General features: G+C 35.6%; 2 protein-coding genes across 4 annotated transcripts; one reads left to right on the top strand and one right to left on the bottom strand.

Annotated features, from left to right (window-relative positions):
• Positions 1–679: 679 nt before the first annotated feature.
• On the top strand, positions 680–6,017 carry LOC147395335 (ATPase GET3B-like). 3 transcript variants are annotated; one of them, XM_086450460.1, is made up of 11 exons: positions 685–962; positions 1,958–2,169; positions 2,267–2,329; positions 2,442–2,552; positions 2,983–3,057; positions 3,165–3,233; positions 3,312–3,377; positions 3,750–3,821; positions 3,899–3,997; positions 5,355–5,489; positions 5,714–6,017. In XM_086450460.1, exons 1-11 carry the CDS (start codon positions 692–694, stop codon positions 5,849–5,851), a joined length of 1,311 nt encoding a protein of 436 aa, XP_086306586.1. In that variant the 5' UTR covers positions 685–691; the 3' UTR covers positions 5,852–6,017. The 3 variants fall into 3 exon arrangements, with proteins under 3 accessions (XP_086306587.1, XP_086306585.1, XP_086306586.1); XM_086450461.1 differs by lacking the exons at positions 5,355–5,489; positions 5,714–6,017 and adding an exon at positions 5,198–5,348 and having other exon boundaries at positions 680–962; XM_086450459.1 differs by having other exon boundaries at positions 682–962; positions 3,165–3,377.
• A 989-nt stretch (positions 6,018–7,006) lies between these two features.
• Positions 7,007–19,398, bottom strand: LOC147395334 (ABC transporter G family member 28-like). Its single transcript, XM_086450458.1, has 14 exons — positions 18,806–19,398; positions 18,648–18,724; positions 16,944–17,219; positions 15,440–15,503; positions 15,195–15,341; positions 15,022–15,056; positions 13,105–13,178; positions 11,114–12,027; positions 9,941–10,237; positions 9,187–9,681; positions 8,321–8,469; positions 7,852–8,141; positions 7,607–7,740; positions 7,007–7,415 (listed from the first exon to the last, which is right to left on the bottom strand). The coding sequence occupies exons 1-14, from the start codon at positions 19,036–19,038 to the stop codon at positions 7,259–7,261; spliced, it is 3,342 nt and encodes a 1,113-aa protein (XP_086306584.1). The 5' UTR covers positions 19,039–19,398; the 3' UTR covers positions 7,007–7,258.
• Between the last annotated feature and the right edge of the window lie 951 nt (positions 19,399–20,349).

The following is a 20,349-nucleotide window of genomic DNA, read 5'->3' as shown; positions in this document are numbered from 1 at the left end:
TATTAATAAATTGATAAAAATTCTCTAGTGGTGAACAATTCGAATTAAGCGTATTCACATATCAGCGAACACTGGTTCTAACTCCTTAAAATTACTATAACAATATAGGATTTTTGGAAAAATTTGAAAGCCATGAATATTTAGGCAGAAAAGTCAAAGAATTTTCGAAAATAGGTTGAAAACAATAGGTCAAAGCCAAGGTAGAACAGGTTATAAAAGAAATTGCTTAAAAAATATAAAGTGGTTTGAAGGTGTCAATTAAATAAGTTAAGTTGGTAAAGATTTGAGGAGAGTTATGTCTTAGGTTTAAATCCTGTCGAAGAAGAGAGATTCTATTGTCACACCAACTTTTTCTATGAAAAATCCAATTCATATGTAAATCACTAGAGAAGTAGCACACATCTTGGGGTGTGATTAGTAAAAGATGTCGTGGCAATAGAAGCTCTCTATTTTTATATTTATTTATTTGTTAGAGGATGAGGATGAGAGTATTTAGGTCATTTTTCATTATTCTCTAGGAGAAGACCCAGGTCAAGGGGTATATCATCATCGCCAGCAATGATCACCAACTGATTCTATTTCACTATTATATTAGCAACGGCTAAGATATTTAGATCAGGATAATAGGCTAAATTTCGACGGCGCAAATTAAAGACTGTTTATCAAAAATGTATCTACGTTTGACAGTTAAATGAGAACTATCCCCAATGAAATCGGTGTTCTTGGTCTGACCAACAAGAGAAAAATGGCTCCTCTTTGTGTTCCCTCCATTTCGTCTTCTTCTTCTTCAATTTCTATCAATCGAATCTCTGCAACAAACGCCATGGCCATGGTGTGTCCCCTCTCTCACTTATCTAAAAAACAAACCTTCTTTTTTCCACTCAAAATCAACAGAACCTTCAGCTTCAGCTTCGTCTATGTTCTACCCATTACAAGAAAACCATACAAAACTTCATTTAAAGGTAAAATTCATTCATTCGATTTTTTTTTCTTTATTGGGTTTTTATATTTCTTGCATTCCTAACTTTCTTTTGTTTGTTTTGTGCACATTTTTTCTTATAAATTTAGTTTATTTATTTATTTATTTTTATATATATTTTTTTAATTTAAATGTATGGTGGAGGTTCATTGCAATTATGTAGGAGGGATTGATTGGTTTCTTTTTTAATAATTTTTTATAATTATGAAGTGGAAATAGTTTTAAGTATAGAAGCTTGATTGTAGTGATATAGAAGAAGAGTGAACATGAATTCTGAAATATTGGAGAGAGTAGACAACAGACAAAAGCAGTTGGAATCGACTTTAGTGCAAATTGAAGTATCTGAAACACTGAGGTGAAAATCTGAAAAAAAATGACGTGGATTGAGGTGGTAAGAACGTATGTGTATATGTATTAACGCATGTCATGATATAAGTTATATAGCTCTGGTCCTCTAGACATAAATGGTGATGGCTATGATGTAATGGATACATTAGAAGCAGTGAGTCATTATTTCTAATATATTATATATATACTGCAATCAATGGGAAATTGGATCACATTTTGATTGAAAATTTTATGTGAGCAAAGTAATTAAAGCTCTAAAAGCTGGGATGAATACCGAAAATAATGTGGATTGAGGTAATAAGAATGTTTGTAACAACACATGTCTTGACTCTTGACAGAGACACAAATGATGATGGGTAGTTATGAATCATGATGATATGGGCACATGAGAATCATTAGTAAGTCATGTTTTGATGGTAAATTCTATTCCGACCCCAAGGACGAGTAAAGTAGGTAGTGGGTTCTATGGTATCGACATGCCAAACCTTACCAACTCAGCGAACTGGCATCGTTAAGTGGCTTTTGAGAACAATATGTGATCAGCTGTTATTGTACATGTTAAATGGGTGTGTTGTTATCTTAAAATTAATACGAAATTGAAAATGTTTTTGATGTTTCATCCTTTCGCAGTGACATCGGTGGCTGCTCCTGCTGAAGCTGTTGCTGGGTTTGACGAAATGGCTGCTGGAACCCAGCGGAAGTATTACATGTTGGGTGGGAAGGGTGGTGTTGGAAAGACTAGTTGTGCTGCTTCCCTTGCTGTGAAATTTGCAAACCATGGTCACCCAACAATTGTAGTCTCAACTGATCCTGCACATTCTTTGAGTGATTCTTTTGCTCAGGTTGGAAATATTACTTTCTCGTTCCTTCTTTAACTAGTTCAAATTTTCCATTAAGCATCGTTCGTATAACGGGTTGCACATTATATATTGTTCGTAGGATTTGACTGGTGGGACACTAGTGCCAGTTGAGGGTTTGGATTCTCCTCTGTTTGCTCTCGAGGTATGTATGTAAAGCTTCATTTAGGAGTATGTACTAGTTGTTCCAATGATGGGTTTGTTGCCTAATGAACACATTCCTCTATTAAGCATTTAATCGGCAGTATTAGTGACAGATAAACCCAGAGAAGGCAAGGGAAGAATTCCGTGCAGTAAGTCAAACAAATGGAGGCACTGGGGTCAAAGATTTAATAGATAGCATGGGCCTTGGAATGCTTGTTGAGCAGGTAAAATTTTGGCTACAACTACTAGAAAATGAAAAATCGTGTAAACTGATTTTTATTTTTATTATTATTTAAGTCAAGCTTATATTGAAATGCAACTAGTACCTATTCTAGATGTACTTGGTGTTTTTACCTTGGATGATCAACCAGGTATAAGAAATCACTCCTGGTTCTCAGGAACTGGTCATTGAGATTGGGTTAGTCCATTTAGTGGCTTTTAATTTTTTGCCTAGTTGAAGTCATATGTACTCATTTGGAATCACCAATATTCACATATTGGAGTTGTTTCTTGGAGTGTGGGATTCGGGGAAGGCAGTATAAAAGCGTCTATATGCTAATTTTATAGAGTAATTCTTTTTTAACTTTGAATGTTGGTTGAATTTTCTGTGTTCCTCCTCTCTTTGACTAAATGCTTGTCTTGGAATTGATCAAGTTAGGAGAACTAAAACTAGGAGAGTTGCTTGACACACCTCCCCCTGGTCTTGATGAAGCTCTTGCGATTTCTAAGGCATGTATACATTATATTTCGGCCTCTTTTTTATTTTGTTCATGTCGGTTGGAATCTGTCTTTGGATTTTTGTTGCTTTCTTTCCTTACTATTGACTTGCTTTCCAGGTTATGCAATTTATTGAAGCACAAGAATATAGTATGTTTACTCGGGTTGTTTTTGATACTGCACCAACGGTAAGTACAAGTGCGAATTCTTTGGAAGGCACTTCTATGGGGTCAAAGTTCATGTTAGTTATGAATTGTCCTTTACAGGGTCATACTCTTCGGCTGTTGTCTCTACCAGACTTCTTGGATGCATCCATAGGCAAGATCTTGACGGTAATGGAAATCTCATTGTTGCTTAATGTTTAAATAAATTACCGAATCGTCACGTCAGTTAGTTTCATAAATTCACATTTTTTGTTGTTGTTGATTTTAATCAGCTTGAACTTCAGATCCTAATCAAAACAAGTGTTTTGAAATGTATTCGAGCTTCTGAACATCACATTAGTCAGCCCATGAATGACTAAAGAGATGGATCTGCTTTTCTGAAGCATTTTAGATTTAAATTCAAATATGTCTTGAGTTGCATTATAACTCCTACTTTATGTTCTTTAGTTGTTGACCTTCACTTTAAGGTTGGCATTTAATTACTTTTTCTTTTCTTTCCATGTTCATTACATTTACTTTCTTCCACTTTGCCAATTTCAGCTAAAGAAGAAGATAGCTTCGGCAACTTCAGCCATCAAATCTGTTTTTGGACAAGAGAAGCAGGAAGATGCTGTAAGGCAGTACTTGTTGAGAAAAAGTTTTGTGATTTAATTAAATAATAACCGTTCTTTTGTTGTTTGTTTATGTAGTCTGAAAAACTAGAGAAACTAAGGGAGAGGATGGCACAAGTCCGAGAGCTTTTCCGCGACACAGATTCGACGGAATTTGTCATAGTTACAATCCCTACGGTAAAAACTTGAGTTCGACACAAACATTCTGTTATAATGACTTGGAGAACTTTTTTGACCTACCCATGACACCACCAATGTAGCATATTTTGCTCATTGATGAGCAAATTCGAGCTTGAGTCCGGCTCTCTCACGCTCGTTAGTGGGAGAGAAGCACACAAACGACTCTTATAGCCGTTAGATTTCTCAATGAGTATCTCAAGTTGCTTTACCACGTCACCCACTGTTTTTAAAGGGCAACTTGTTTGTACCCTCACGAATTGGTGAATTTTGAAATATACCCTGCTTATTCAAACAAATGACAGTAATATATGAATAATAAAATGACTAAAATACCCTCATCATCAACATGAGAAAAAGCACTTTATTTATTTTTCCTAAAAATCTTCTTCAACCTGTAATTTATTCTCAATTTGATCCATTAATATATAAAATAACATTTTTATTTTTAGTCTTCCGAACAAACAAAGAGAAAATAAATAAGGCTTCATTAAATTACTTTGTCAAATAAAAAGCGTTGAAGAAGATGTATTTAGGGGAAAAATCAAGTGTTTTGGGGAAAAAGATGAGATCAACAAATATTTATCGGACCCACTTAATTGTATCATCGCTTTCTTCTCCTCAGCATCACTTATCCCATTGAAGTAGATCTCCCCTACAACTGAATCATAAGCAAGACTTCATAGCTTCTTGGATTAGTTTAAATTTTTGGGAAAATACAAAGAAACCCAGTAGAATAGAAAGAAGAAGAAACAAATCCAAGAGAGGAAAAGTTTTTTTCTACTTTAGAAATCACCACCATTTTTAGGGAAAAGGCAGGGATGTCTCAAAATTGACCAAATCATGAGGGGTATGGACAATTTGCCTTTTAAAAACAGTTATAAATGTGAAAAAAACTCGAGATACTCATTTAGAAATCCAACGGATAAAAGAGTCGTCCATGTGCTTCTCTCTCACGAACGAGTGTGGGAGAGCCAGACTCTTCGAGCTTTTAGGTTCTGTTCCCTTTGCATGATTTATAAGGTGATTGGTCCATGACTTCTGATTTTGGTCAAAGTAGGAAACGTGGAAGAATCACATCTTGAGCACGGAGGATTGATTTCCTCACTCAAGTAATGGAAATCATTTCCCATATATATGAATTTTACTAGTGGTGTCCCTAATTTCCCCCATCTTTGGTTCAAACCTATTTTTTTGCAGCCAACCACTCCCTTGGAGAGTCTTACAAGCTGATATTTGGTTGTCAATAAAGCAAATTTACCATGCAAATGATATATGGAGTGAGCTAGCTACGACGTAATATATTGATGATTGTTTCAATAATTTCATCCTTCGTATTCAATTTATTCTTTTCAAGGTAATGGCGATCAATGAATCATCGAGATTGCATGCTTCATTGAAGACTGAAAATGTTCCTGTCAGGAGGCTTATTGTCAATCAAATTCTACCCCCCTCGGCATCAGACTGCAAATTTTGTGCAATGAAAAGGAAGGTACGACTATAACACCCATTCTATCACATTCTTTAGGATGGTTGGTAGAAGTTTTGATGAAGAAGAATACACATGAGTTCATTGGTTACAATCTCATAGGCGGTTGCTCCACCGGATAATGAGTGGTGCAAACTCTAGAGACTCGGATTTGAGTATGGGCTTAGTTTTGATTTTCCATATTCAAGAGGTGTGCAGTTTCAATGGTGTTTTGGTGAATACTGCAGGATCAGATGCGCGCACTAGAGATGATCCAGGGTGATCCGGAACTTTCAGGCTTGAGGATAATCCGATCACCCCTTGTTGATGTAGAGATTAGAGGTGTTCCGGCTCTTAAGTTCATGGGGGATATTGTTTGGAAGTAACTTCTATTCCAGAATATAAGCATCATTGGGTAACTTAATATTCATCAGGCAAGATCACCTTTCCTTTCCTTTTCTTCTTCTTCCTCTTCTTTTCTTTTTTGAACTAAATGTGCACCTATATGTACCAGTTAAAATAAAATGCAAGATATAGAATTTTTTTTTTTTTTTTTCTTTATTGAAGTTTCAGACAAGGTTTAATAATGGAGATATCTTTTTTTTTTTTTTGAAAAGTTTAATAATTGAGATATCTGTCCAACAATTTTTTCCGTTTTCAACTATTAATCAAACTAAATGTGGTTGAAAGTGCAAATTTGTAACTTGGTAGAGTTTGTGAGTGTTAATGGCATATTCTCAGGTTCAAAAATAAATGATCAATTTCACAATCTTATTACTTATAATCTAGGGAATATTGAGTTGATGAATTTGTTTTATAGCCTGTTATATAATTAAAATTACTTGCAAGTTTATTTATAAAATTCATTTTATACTGAATCAAGTTGATAACTGAAAGGGGAAGATTTGTGGTGTGAGGTCCAGTAAACCTAATTTATCCAGTCTTTAAGGGATTAGGGTACCCAATTAGGGTCATGAAAGTTAATGAGCAAGGACAGGTTGAGCAGAGGACTATTTTCAAACATAAATTTGTTCGTGCGAGTTAAAGAAGGATTTAGCCTCCCCAAATCCTCATTTTCCTTCATCAATATCGATCTAATTACCATTGATTTAGCTGCATATATTCCGTGATGCCCGAGAAAAAAATAAATAAATAAACAAACTGTTCCCAGAAAACTTGAAAAATTCATGAACTTGTTTTAGTAAAAGCTCAATAGCTCGTACCATTTTAAAATTTAAATAATGGGATTACAACAACAACAAAGCCACATCCCAAAGATTTGGGGTTGGTTAAAGGAATATTGTTCCTCTATTCCACTCAGTCCAAAGTGAAGTTTTTTGTATTTTAAAAAACCTATTAATGGGGATAAATATTGAAAATTCTTGAATCATGTGCATAACCACCAATCAGTATATCTGTGCTTGTGTGTGTGTAGAGAGAGAGAGAGAGAGAGAGAGAGAGAGAAATAAAATCTCTCAACCCAAAACACAGTTAAACAGAAACAGGAAAATAAAAAATAAAAAAAAGGCGAAGAACAGCAATAAAATTGGTTGGGAAAAATTCATTAAAGGGTCATGTCCATGAAATCCTAAAATAACAATGTGAGCTATAAAGGTCATAGTGTGATTCACAGAATTCTGTATGTCATTGTTAGCCAGCATTTCCCATTAACCAGGGAAATCTTGCATCATTTCCTCCGGATTCTTGGATGCGGGAATCTTGAATATGATACAAGATTCTCAAAATTGAATACAGAAAAGAGTACATTAAAGAATGAAGATGATGATTTAGACTCACTTCTTTTGGAAGGTCACCATACAAAAGAAAGCTATGATGCGACTAACTACACCATAGAAGATGAGGATGGATATACAAAGGCCCCAATCATGAAGATCATAACCACTACTCATAAGTGAACCGCAACGTGTTATCAGCCACACTCCAGAGTACCTGTAAGTGATAAAAGAAAATGCACCACAAAAAAAGAAAAAAGAAAAAAAGATGAGTTATATGCATCATGCCTTGAAATCAAACAGAGTAATAATATCTTCGACAATATCGTTATCCAGGTTGCATGGTGTGTAGGTCAGGGAACGGTGGTGTGTAACGTGCAAAAGAAAGAAAAGGAACTCGTATCAAACCTTTCGGCATTTGCGATCACAAATGCTTCCAAAGCCCACTTTGTGTAGCATAAGTTGGCTAGAGTTTTCATAGTTCCACTTCTATCCTCCTGAGTTGCAATTAGTGTCAAAACAACTGGAAGAAGCACTGACCACTGCAAGAACCAAAGTACCATAAAGCCAAAAATAAAATAAAATAAAATGTAGAGATGAAATTTCAAATTGATAATCAAATGAATTCTTCAACGTAGAGTTTGAAAACGCACCAATTGGGCTGGACCGGGTTCAAGAAAGATGGCAAATGCATAAGCGATGCCACTCACACAGTAGACAAGGCATACCAAAACAATGTAATTATCTGTGAAGGAAGACCTTGGGTTGTTGAAGAAATAGAACATGGAGAGATAAACCACGGGCTTGATGGCTGTATTGAAATGGTCAATTGTATCCTTCGAGAGAAAATAAGCTAGGCTGCTCATTCCTGAAGCCCTCTCTCTCCGGTAGATTAATTTGTCCAAAGTAAACGACCTCAAAGCAGCGATCTTGCACAGGAGAGCTGCAGCTCAGGAGTTGAGATTTGAACAAATGAGAAATTAAACGCGACAATTTTACATAAAATTAGTAAGTATTATTGGTGTGATGAGAATAAATCAGGGTTGCTCTATTAAAAGCCTAAAGACAGCAACTCAAGGTCAGAAGGAACATAATAATAGCTAGGAGTTTTGGCAAACTTACAAACTGCAATGACGGTATAAGTGTATCCTAGTGCCCCAAAGGTCTCATCACTCACTTTAGCAAGTGTTCCTAAGCAGGCTCCAGCAAGTAATAAAATTAGGAAATCCACTGCTTGTATTCTAGCTTCCCGTAGTCGTTGCTTACCAACCCTGAAAGGAAAAAAATTATAGGTACCTTAAAGATCAAGTCAACAGTTAAGAAAAGAGATGGAACTGGTCTGCTAAAAGGTCCAAAACACTTGTTGTTTTTCAAAGTATCTTAAACTTGAACCCCAAACCAATTATCCGTTATCTCTACCCCACCACCACCGTGACACAAGCACACATCAACTATGTTGACGTGACCAAATTCCCTGTTAAACAAGCGATATCACTCCATAATATGTGCAAAAAAAAAGGTGCAATTTTCTCTCAAAACTCTAATAATATTCTACAAGATAGCTTTTACAAAACTATGATGAAAACCAACCCCCTCTTCAACATTCTGCTCATATATATTATGGGTAATGCTTCGAGTATTCTTAATAATAGTAGAGACATGAGCAATTTATATTCTCAAAATTCTAATATTTATATTCTTATGTAAAACTGGTTTTATGAAACTAGGATGAAAATCAAGCACATAACTACTGACCGACTGATTCTTTGGTCTTTATGGAATGACCAATTAAATTAAATCTGAGATTTTACAAAATATCATCAATCCTTTCCACATGAGAATCCGTTATAGGTAATATGAAAGATGGTTTGGCCATAAGAACAATGTAAAAAATAGGGGTAGTTTTCTGGTCGATAACATCATATGCCAACAAAACAGAGAAGCTTATGTGTACTTATGATGGGAAACAAACTCTTTTAAGTATATACCTCCCAAGGTAATATTTGTATTGCCGAAATACACCAGGAGTTACCCGGTTGGACAAGTCCTTAGACGCTAAAAAATTGTGCTGTAGACTATCTCGCTTGAGCTCAACAGTATACTTTACATCCTGCCATAACTCTCCAGCAAAAGATTGTTCCTCAGCCCCAACACTAGCAGGATCAGTTCCACTAGCAAGATTTACACCCTTTGAGGATGAAGCAATGCTGGCAGCACTCTGTTGCATATCTGGGGGTATTGGGTACCTATTGTGAAGCATCCATCTGATGGGAAGATCTTTATAACTCACACCTGTGCTTGTCATTGGTTTCACTATACCCTCCAAAATGTCAATGAAGTGGTCTGGAGGATTAATACGCTCAGGGACATTGATCCCAATGCCTGCAAAGTATTCTTCAACTTTCTTTACTGGTCCATGGTATGCAGTAAGACCACCTTTGGCTAGAAGTATTAAATCGTCAAACATCTTGTATAAAGTATAGCTGAAGCAGAAAAATTGAAGTTCATCATTAGCTAAGTGAGAGATTAATTAAATCTACATATAACCAATTTTTGTATGCCTGACATGCCAAGAACAAATGTCCACTAGAATCTCTATCTCACGCTTTTTTTTTCTCTGTTTGATAATCCAGTTCTTGTTTTCTTGGTCGTACAAGATTATATATCACATTCAAGAAAAAGTAAAAAAAAAATTCAAAACAATCCTGTTATATCACATTCTTTAAGATTGTTAAAACTTACCTCGGTTGGTGAACCACCATGCAGATGTTCACTCCTTCTAGAGCCTCACGGCGAAGTGCTTTAAGGAGCAAGTTAGAAGATGAACTATCCAAACCTGATGTTGGTTCATCTAAGATTAATAGTGAAGGTTCCATTACCATTTCTATGCCAACATTTACTCGCTTCCTTTGGCCTCCAGAGATTCCTCGCTTCTCAACTGTTCCAACCAAGGAGTCCCGTACTGCTTGTAGCCCCAAGGCCTCAATTACTCTTTCAACAACTAGAACCTTATCAGGTTTTGTCAAGTCCGCAGATAGTCTCCAACAATCAGAATTTCAAGGAAGGAAAAGGAAACCACAGTCAGTACATAAAAAAAAAGTCTTGGAAGAGTTCACCATCTAAATAGCATTACAAACAAGATTTAAGAAGAAAGGCTAAAACTAGAAATGCTAATAAGCATGATTTATGCCATTGAAAGTATCAGGCTTCCAATGGATAGTGATGTAAGATGAGAAGCACAACATATACAATTCAAATTTGACACTGAAAGACCTGAATTTTTATTGAATATAGACATGCTTGACAAGGAATATAGAGAAAAAGATAAATAAACAATGGAGCTTCCTCCATTTCAGAGATAGTTGGTTACAAATTTGAGGTAGTCAGTTTGCATGTACACCCAAGATATAGAAGAATTGGTGAACAACAACAATAGTAAAAGATGCTTAGTTCGGTGACCAGATGAAGTTCTGAATTTTCTTACTCCAATAAAATACTCAAAACTCACAGACGAACCCAGAACTCAAACAAATAGACTTGTTTAGAACAGTTCCTAATGACCTAGAACAAGTTTTAATCTTTGTTGGACTTGACAAGCTTTCAGCTGTCTCCAGTATTAATCTTATACAACAAAGAATCTCAAAGAAAGATATCAACCAATCTCAATTTGAATATTGAAAAATTAATACCTCACCCCAATTAATGGACTATCGACTGCCATCTTTCAATTTTATATCATACTATCATGTATTTTACTCCTATTAGGGTATTGGTATGTTCATATCATAATAAGCAACAAGTGGTTGAGCGATCAAAACCTAACCATATCTAATAAAAAATGTAGGTCCCTAACAATATCGACACCAAAGTTATTGAAACCATAGGTAGAAGGAGCGCAGCACGTATTTGCCATACCTGCATCTTGCACTGAACCATAGATTCTCCTCCACTGTCAAGTTCCCGTGCACAACATCATCTTGTGGCACAAAGCCAATGATCTTCTTATACGAGTGGATTGATTCTATCTTTCCATTTATAAGAACTAAACCCTCCATTGTGCACCCAGTCACCTTTCCGGCCAGAGCAGAAAGAAATGTTGTTTTTCCAGCCCCAGATGGACCCATGACAGCAGAAACGCGACCAGGCATAAGTTTCCCGGTAACACACCTCAAGAGATGTTTATTTTTTCCTTTCAAAGTAAGGGTGAGATCTTTGAAAGCGACCTCAATTACAGGCCTGGTTCTGATCTCAACATCAGTAGCCATTGAAATTACCCCTGAAAAGGTTAAGTTCTTGTTCTGCTGCTGAAGAGCTTTCTCTTTCTCAAGTTGGCCATATGCGTACTTGAAAATCTGGCTATGAGTATGCATTTGTTTGCCTTTTGGCATATTCTTTTTTATATTTTTATCACCAATTTCCAGATTGAATCCTTCATTACTTTCAGGATCCTCCTCGAGCTGACGCATCATCTTTGTAAGGTTACTTGGTTCCTTTTTCTTTGTCTTTGATTGCTGAGAGGCACTAGAAGCACCCAGAGGCAAAGGTGGTAATAAAGCATCATCAGGTACAGTTTTAGTTTGACCCAGAACCTTCATATCTGGCTGCCTTACAGATTTTTTGCGAGAAAATGTACGTGATAATTGTGTTTGTAGTCCAATTGCGCGCTTTTTAGCAACATCTTTTGCAGATTTCCACCTTTCACGTGCTTGTGCAGTTTCTCTTGCACTCCTTGCTGCAGCTTCTCTGGATTGGGCTTGTCTTCTTTCCCGGGTGGTGAGAACTTGGTCTGAACAGTTATAGATGATGATCAACAAAGTACTTAACGCAGCCTGCATTGACAAGTGAAATGTGTCAATTTCTAAAAAGCGAAGCGAATGAGTGGAGGGAAATGCTTCAATGGCCTAAAGAATGATGTGTATGCCTCGAAGCAAGAAGTGTAAGCCTCCCACGTCCCTTCCACATTAATAAATAATAAATATAAGGTGCCAGCTTGCTAAGTTTGTTAAAGTCTGTGAGTGTTGATACCATGACCTGGGTTCAAAAACCCACCTTCACCTACTAATTATTAACCACTAATCCACTTTCTTATAAAACAGAAAAAAAGTACAAATAGAATTACTCAGTATAACGAGAAAAAATAGGAAAACTTGTGAGAAAAAGGAAACAAGGTAAGAAATATTATAATTGACAATTCAAATTTGAAGTTCCAAACCATCACAATTGAGTTAAAAATTCATATAACTCCCTAATTTCAATGTTCCAACTTAGTGACATATACTAGAAACCCTAAGAGGAGCAAAACAGTTTATCTATTTCTTAAGGGAGGAAAGAGATGTTTGCATTTTCTGTGGGAATTTAAAATCGAGTAAAAGAAATGTATGTGGTATGCACGTGATAGCACACATCCATCAAAGTAACTAAAAAGGTATAAAAAGCATGAGACATTAACCATTTTAACACTTCGGTGGGTGAGACTTACAAGTTACACCCAATGAGCACCTGCATTTTTCATAGTTTGCGTCAAGAGTATTTTTAGGATGCCTCGAACAGATGCCTCAATCGTAGACGTGCTTCAAGGCATATCTCAAAGGTTTCTTAAAACCTTTTGTAAGGGAAAAAAATCAAGAGTACATGAATAATGAACGAAGATCAGGTAGTTTGGCCATAAACAAGTCAATATATTGGGAACACCTAGGGAAAGACTTCTGAAGGTATCCTCCAGAAAATATACAAAAGCATGATTATAACTCATAAATAATAGGAAATGACGTTACGAAAAAGGAGCTCAAGTCAATGGGATAGTTTATATGCCAAATAAAATCTCACTTTGGAGCCGGCTCAAGACCAATGCTCTGTTAACAAATTCGGACTCTACCATGCATAGTTGGAAGTAAACAACCACTTACAATAAGCATGACGCCATATGCATGAAGATTTTGATTTGCAGTATTTGGATCACAAGAAGTCAGCTTGAAGCATTCTGCAAGATGGTTCTTAGAAGTCAAATACTAGTGCCAACATCTTTAACTTTAGAATACTACAGATATTGAAGCATTACTCTCTTAGGCAGGATTTAAGGCCAGCAGCACTGAATAAATTAAATATAAAAGGGGACATGGTTCAAGTAAAAAAATGTATAAGCAACAAAAACACCAAATGCAAATATAGCATGAATAAGATACCATCTGAGATTGAACCTATATCTGAAGTTATAGGAAACTGAAATAAGATAACAAAACAGATAATATTCCAGTAATGACAGGGGTCCATGCATTATCATAGGCTTTTCAAAATCATCATAAAGTACGTCAAGCATCCTTGAAAAACTAGAGGACATAAGATTTCAGGTTATAAAAATGGAAAAGGTTTTGGCAAGGATGAGAATAGAAAAAGACTTTGGATCCAGATGATATTCCAAGAAAGGTGTGAAAGAAATCAGGTTGTCTGGGCTAACTTAGTTGTTCAACAAGATCTCACACTTATGAGCCACCCTATGAAACTAAGGGAGAGAGTGGTGGAGCAAAGACAAAGATAGCAAGGAACAAATTTGGTGTCTGGCCTGGAAAGTCAACCATCAAAACTAACTTCTTATTTGGGCAATTAGTGAAAGAGTTTCATGAAAGTAGGAAGAATCTCCACATGGTCTTAGTTGAGAGAAAGCTTACGATTTCCATAAAGGCGTAGAGAGTTAACTTGGTCAGTAAAAATAATGAAAAGAAAAAAAGTGAATATACTGACATCAACATGAATTGGCACACAGATGAAGTGGGGATCTGCTGCACAATCAATTCAAACAAACATACAAATCGACAACAAAAAGAGTAATAAATATGTAGAAAATGTGATGTATTCGAAAAAAAATGGCCGAAGTGGTGAATTGTGGCGGAGGAACAAGAAAAGTGCTGGATGTGGGACTCCTTGACAACCTGATGGCGCCGACACAGACTCAGCGCACATGAGTTTACAGCTGGACTCCTGAGTCCTGAAGGGTACATAAGGAAATTCAATTATATCCAATAAGGAGAGCCTTGTGCTTCATGACAAAGAGTTACCTCTAAAACTCTAAGCAATCCCAACCCTTGGATTGCCCTCAAGAAATACCAGCCATTTAACTTCACGAAAATGACAAAATTGTCTCATCACTCCGATAAATAGTGCAAAACTTCATATCTCCCAAGAAACAATTGAAAAGGGTGTTATTCTACCTTGCTCAAATTGAGCTCTCTAAGTATGAGGTCCGATATTTTTAGTGCTTTGTATCACACTCTATATCAATAATTAGGTTTTGGCAGAGTATTCGCCTGGATTTTTATTCCCTTTCAGTGCCTTCTTTTATTTGGAATTTTATTCTATAATTCAGTTGTCGGTCCTTTTCTTGATATCTATGAAAAGAATCTAAGATTTATGCCCTTTAAGTCTGCACGTTGTCTCTTCATGTTTTAAGTGACTCTTAGTGATATTGCATCCAATTATATTTCGAAAATTTCCAGTAGAGAACATATTATCCCAGTGAATTATTCATCTAAAAGTAGAAAGAAGAACCTCTTTTGCCGAAACAAAATCTTTGAGCCAATTACCAGTCTAAGATTCAATACCATGCAATCTTGTTGATAATCGAACACAATACAAATACATCTATTTTATCAAACATAAGAAATAGTGGTTCACTTTAATGATTTTTATCTTCTCCTGTTCTCGAGAAACTCCCTATCAGGGTATCTTTATAATAAAAAAATGAAAATAACGCATAGCTTCAAAGAAAGCAACTGTAAGTAGATTCACATAAAATATAGTTACAACTAAATTAACAATAAAAAACTTACTTTTTTCAGATGTTGATCCAGTTCTGCAGTAATGCCTGATTGCATGACAAAACAGCATTAGCAAATAAAGATAAAGAACACAAACAGATCATCAACATGCATCATGAGGAATTACAAAGACATAATAATAGTTGTAAAATCGACAAAGTGAGTTTTAAGATAAAAATCAATACCCACTACTGCAAGGAACTTTCTGGGTGGTACTTGGACAGTATGATCCTGCTGAGCAGAATACGTCACTACTACTCAAGACATCAGCCCAAATATCTGCTCCACCACAAGTATGGTTTGGTTGTCCAGGAGGTATTTGGTAACTATATCTGTAGAAATTTCTAGCAAAATATTAAATCACACCATACACCATAAGAAAAGAAACAAAACATATAAAAATCACTCTTGAACCAGAAAGTCAACTTACGGATCACATATTCCAGTAGTTTTATTGAGCTTTGCAAGTGGGCAGTAAGCACCTAATGGGCAAGCTTCAATGAAAAGATAGAAGAAACAAATGTAAAATTAGGAACTCTTTCCAACCCACAATAAAGTTCAGAATAACAAGCTTCAGATATCTTAACAACTATGAAATTTAGTTATAACATCTAGGATAATATTTTTATGCTTTCTGACAGGGCAGAGAAAATTATTCTTTCAACAACAAGAGCAGCAAACTCATACATATATTATTTAATCCTTTTACCAGAAATACAAAAACAAAATTTCATAACTATAGATTAATATGATGCATGGATGTGTACTTGTTATGTGCATTAAAAGATTAAATATATACTTGTCAGATAAATGTTTCAATCCAAGACCTATTGGGATTGGACCAATTCTAAGATCTTTATCTTCAAGGCTCATCAGTCATCATAGTAGTGATAGTTACAAATATTTGCAAGTGTGAGAAAGGCTTGGTAAAATTTTCTATGGAGATTCAAAAGAAAGAAAAAAAAAAGGTAGTGATTTCTAGATAACTGCTCGTTGAAATGCAGTAAACATGATTTCCTTTAAGGATGAACCTTATGAAAAGAGGTGTTAAAGGGTGATAGGTCAATAATTCCCCTAAAAATCAATTGATTACAAGTCTGCTTTAAATAGGAGTAAGAAAAACCACCACTACTGATGAAATATGAAATAACCAAGATTGATAACTCAGAAAACATGGAAAGCCCAAATCTTTTAGAGCATCAAAATGATACCAAATTATAAAAATGATAAAAGGAAGGAGATACATATAAGAAACACAATGTCACTAACTTCAAACACATTGTAAAAAGTAGAATCTTGTAGGGCTGCCACCAATGAAAAATCATGATTTATTAGTAGTTTCTAGGACCGTGTTAACCAACCAACTACTCCAAAAGACTGATCTATTGGATAGGGGGAGAACTATGAATATTAGAGGGTCGTGGAGCTTAACAGGGGTATGACACACCCGAGAGTGAAGGAAAATATACACTTAACACTCCCCCTCACCCATAAGGGTGGAAAGAATCAAACCCGTGACAATCCAAGTGGAATCCGTCTTGATGCAAAAAAAAAAACAAGTCACCATTTGTTGCTCGAAACAAAACCAACTACCAAATTATGATCAATCTTAAGCAACAACCAGGAAACTGCAAAAGGCTAATGTTTCATACTGTTACATACGTTAATTAAAAAATTATAAATACAACATTTTGGGGAAAAGGATGTATTTTTATGGATATAGAAGATAAATTTTGTGCAGTTGCTCCTTTGGAAATCCAGCATCACAAACCTATTAACTAAGAACCATGTCAATGAAATACCAATAGACCAACTGGAAGTGGAAAAAAAACGTCGCCAAATTCTATAGGATTACCAAGATGAAAATCAATCAGAATTAGTATTTTAGCTTACAGAAGCTAAGAGAGAAAGGATGCAAATGATCAAATACTTACGTATCATGCATGTAAGACCATGAGGGCAGAAGAAACCCTCACAACAAGTCTGACAGTTACTGGTTCTTACAGGCACGTCCTTTGAATTTTTGAGGTCAACCTTCTGATTTAGGTCCACACTACAAGCCCATCCTGGCTCACATCCCTCCACCCATGAAGTTAAATTACAATTCTTGTTAGGCTTCAGGTAGTTGTTACTCCTTGAACCCATTTCAAAGAAACTATTGAAGTAGATCTTTAATTCCGCTGCTGTACAGACACGTTTAGCGATATCTCCTGTTGGTCCAATCAAATCCATAATCAGATTAGGTAAATAAATATAATTGAAATAAACTTTTATATATCAAACTAATTTTGCAGAAAATGAAAATGACTTGGATGACTTCTAGTCAGAAAGCAAAGTAAATAAAATACTTTTGTTTTGTGCATATGTAATTTCTTTCCCAATTTTGTTTCATTTTCCACTTTGTACAATGTTATCATGTCTAACAAACCACAAAACAAAAAAGAAAGAAAAGCTAGGGATGAAGGTTGAGGGAGTTCTCAAATGATACATTATGTGTATCTATACTTGAGATATATTTTATTTATTGGATTGGATTGTATCAGATCAGATGAAGACCTGGTCCAACTGTCTATCAGAACGGGATTGAAGCAATGTGTTGATATCCAATAAGGGCCCAATTCAACTACTTATCAGATCAGACCAGGATCCAATCCAATTACTATTGGATTGGCTCCAAGTCAACCCTGATCCGAATTGAACAAGAACCATTTATTGCAATACTTTATCTTCGTTTCTTCCAAGTAAACATATTGTTCTTACAGAGGAAACATCGGAAGAACACAACAAAGAAGGGAATGAAGAAAAATGACATTGTAGACCCAATCCCCTGTCTAACGGAGAACAACTCAAACTAAAATCATAACCAGATGACAAAGCAGAGTGGAAATGCCATAATATTTTTTCGGGCTGCAATGAAATGCAAAAATTAATTGTGCAGTTGTTATTGATACTTGCAGTGAAAGAACCATCATTTCAAGGTGCAAACAAAACCTAGCCCACAGTCATATCGAAGTTGAATGTGTAAATGATAATGCAGAGATTAAGGTGACTCAAAGATGTCTCATTTCATTTAATGTAAGCTCTTATCCCAATAAAATATTGTGTGACCTTGTCCATGTAGAACGAAACATATTTCATTCACGTAAACATGAATGCTTATTTGCCAAAGTCCAAGGGAAAGAAATAACTGTCAAGACTTGTAAACCCAAAGAAGATAGTAATTTGAGGACGAGTAGTTTCATATGTTGCATGAGCCCGCAAGAAAAAAACTTTTATGAAGCATAAATCTGAAAGTAGATCACCATACGTTCACGTATGATTGTGTTTGTGTGTATTCGTGTTCAGTAATTGGATTATGATGGATTTGTAGTTTTCCTTTTGGTATTGTATTATTTATTTATTTATTTTTGGATTGGCCATCAGTTTCTTTTGTTAGTGTATTGAATTGGCACAAAATCCAATCTTTCCTTCTTTAAAAAAATGGGTGTGTTATTAAGCATATCTAAGAGTTAAAGAGTTGTAATATCTAATATATGTATCTACTTGTACTGAGGAACATAAATTTTAGTGCATTAATCAACGTGACATCCATTCAAAAGTAAAACAGAGAGTTTTTTCGAGAGTGGCAATGGCTCAACCTCTTGTTTTCTTAACGCAAGAAGTTATGAATCCCAAATCTGACGTAAAATTGAACGCCCCATTCCAATCAGTTTGCCTGAAACAATGAGAATTTTAGCAAAAACATTTCCATTTCCAGCCGTTGAAAATGAATCAAAATTCAAAACAATTAACGCACAGATCTTTTATGCAGAAACTTAGGCGTTTAGCAATGTCCCCATTGAATATAGCTGTAAGATTCATGAGCCGGTTGTAGATAAGCTCTGTGATCATTGGAAGCATAGCAGGATCACCCGTCTGACTGTACTCACTCTCATCTTGACATCGAACACACGGTAAAAAACTCGATAAAAGGAACATTAAAACTAGAACGTAAGGAATCAGAGAAATATTAACCATATCTCTGCTCATTTCGATCTCTCCAAGCTCTGATAATGAAAATTTCTTGTGGACTCAACTTAAAGCTAAGGATTGATAAACTGTAAGAAAAAGATATCGGATTGGAAGAATTATGTCGGAAATTAACCATGGCATTGCTCTTGACGAGCTTAGATCTCTTGTTTCATCTAAGATTTGAAAATTTGTGGACAGACCATGAAATTTCAGTGGTGGAGTGATTGAAAATTCGATTTAGAGTCGAAGATTAGACATGGAGATTGATTATGGTAGAAAATGGAGAGAGAGAGAGAATTTGGGGTCAAAGTTTGTGAAGATCTAGGGTTTGGGAGGAACCACTGGTTTACAGAGAAGGAAGTGGAGAAGAAATGGCGGGGAGAAGGAGATGGCGAAATTGAGGGGAGGGAAAAATGGAGCTTTTGATTTTGTACTACGAGGAGTTGAAGAGATAGCTAGCTTCCATATGCTTTATTATGTGCCACGTGGTTCATTCTTTGAGGTCCAATAGACTTTTGTTTGACTGCTGTCCGTTGCATTGGATAATGAAGCTGGGATTAATGGCCTAGTGGGTCCCACGGAAGATAACTACTTTTTGAAATTAACTATTTTTTTTTTCCATTTGGAGTGATAATCGGGCTCCCCACGTGGAAATATCCTGACGTGGCATGCTTTAAACCATATATTTTATGCATCGGGATACACATGTCGCATCTTCATAAATATGTGTTGTTGAGTATCCCGATAAAAAAATCTATGGTTCTAGAACATACCACATCAGGAGAGTATTTTGCGTATAGCACGTGGGGGAGTCAGAAAATCATTACTCTTTTTTGGACTTCCATCCGTTATCACATACGGGAAAAAGAGAGCTTTTATTGACGCATCTACTATTACTTATATAACACACCAATCAATAGTTAGATTACCAGTTAATTTCAAAAGGATTGGTGTGTTGTAAGTAAAAGTTGGTGCGCCAATAGAATCTCTTAAAAACAGAAATATTAGATATAAAAAAAATTATTTAATATTTCACCACAAACATGAAACAGCAATCTACTGATTCTGACTCCTTCGCAAATTCTTTTATTATTAATTTATATTTTAAAATAAATTTAATTTGTATTATCTCCTTCAAGCTTCAAGCTTCAAGAATGATATACCATTAAAAACAAGATTAAGACCCATTGGATTGAAAACAAGGTCGGATAATTTTCGAAGATTGACCAGCTCGAATGGTTTGTTCGAATCAGATCTTTATCTTTGATGGGGAAATTACCAAAACAGTCATGTATGATGCTAAAACTACTGGCTCGGTCATGTTCTTAA

This window comes from Akebia trifoliata, chromosome 8 (assembly GCF_017979445.1).
Source record: "Akebia trifoliata isolate Shusen 1 chromosome 8, ASM1797944v1, whole genome shotgun sequence".
NCBI lineage: Eukaryota > Viridiplantae > Streptophyta > Magnoliopsida > Ranunculales > Lardizabalaceae > Akebia > Akebia trifoliata.
Note: the sequence above shows the minus strand (reverse complement) of the source record. Positions and strands in the feature narration are given on the sequence as shown.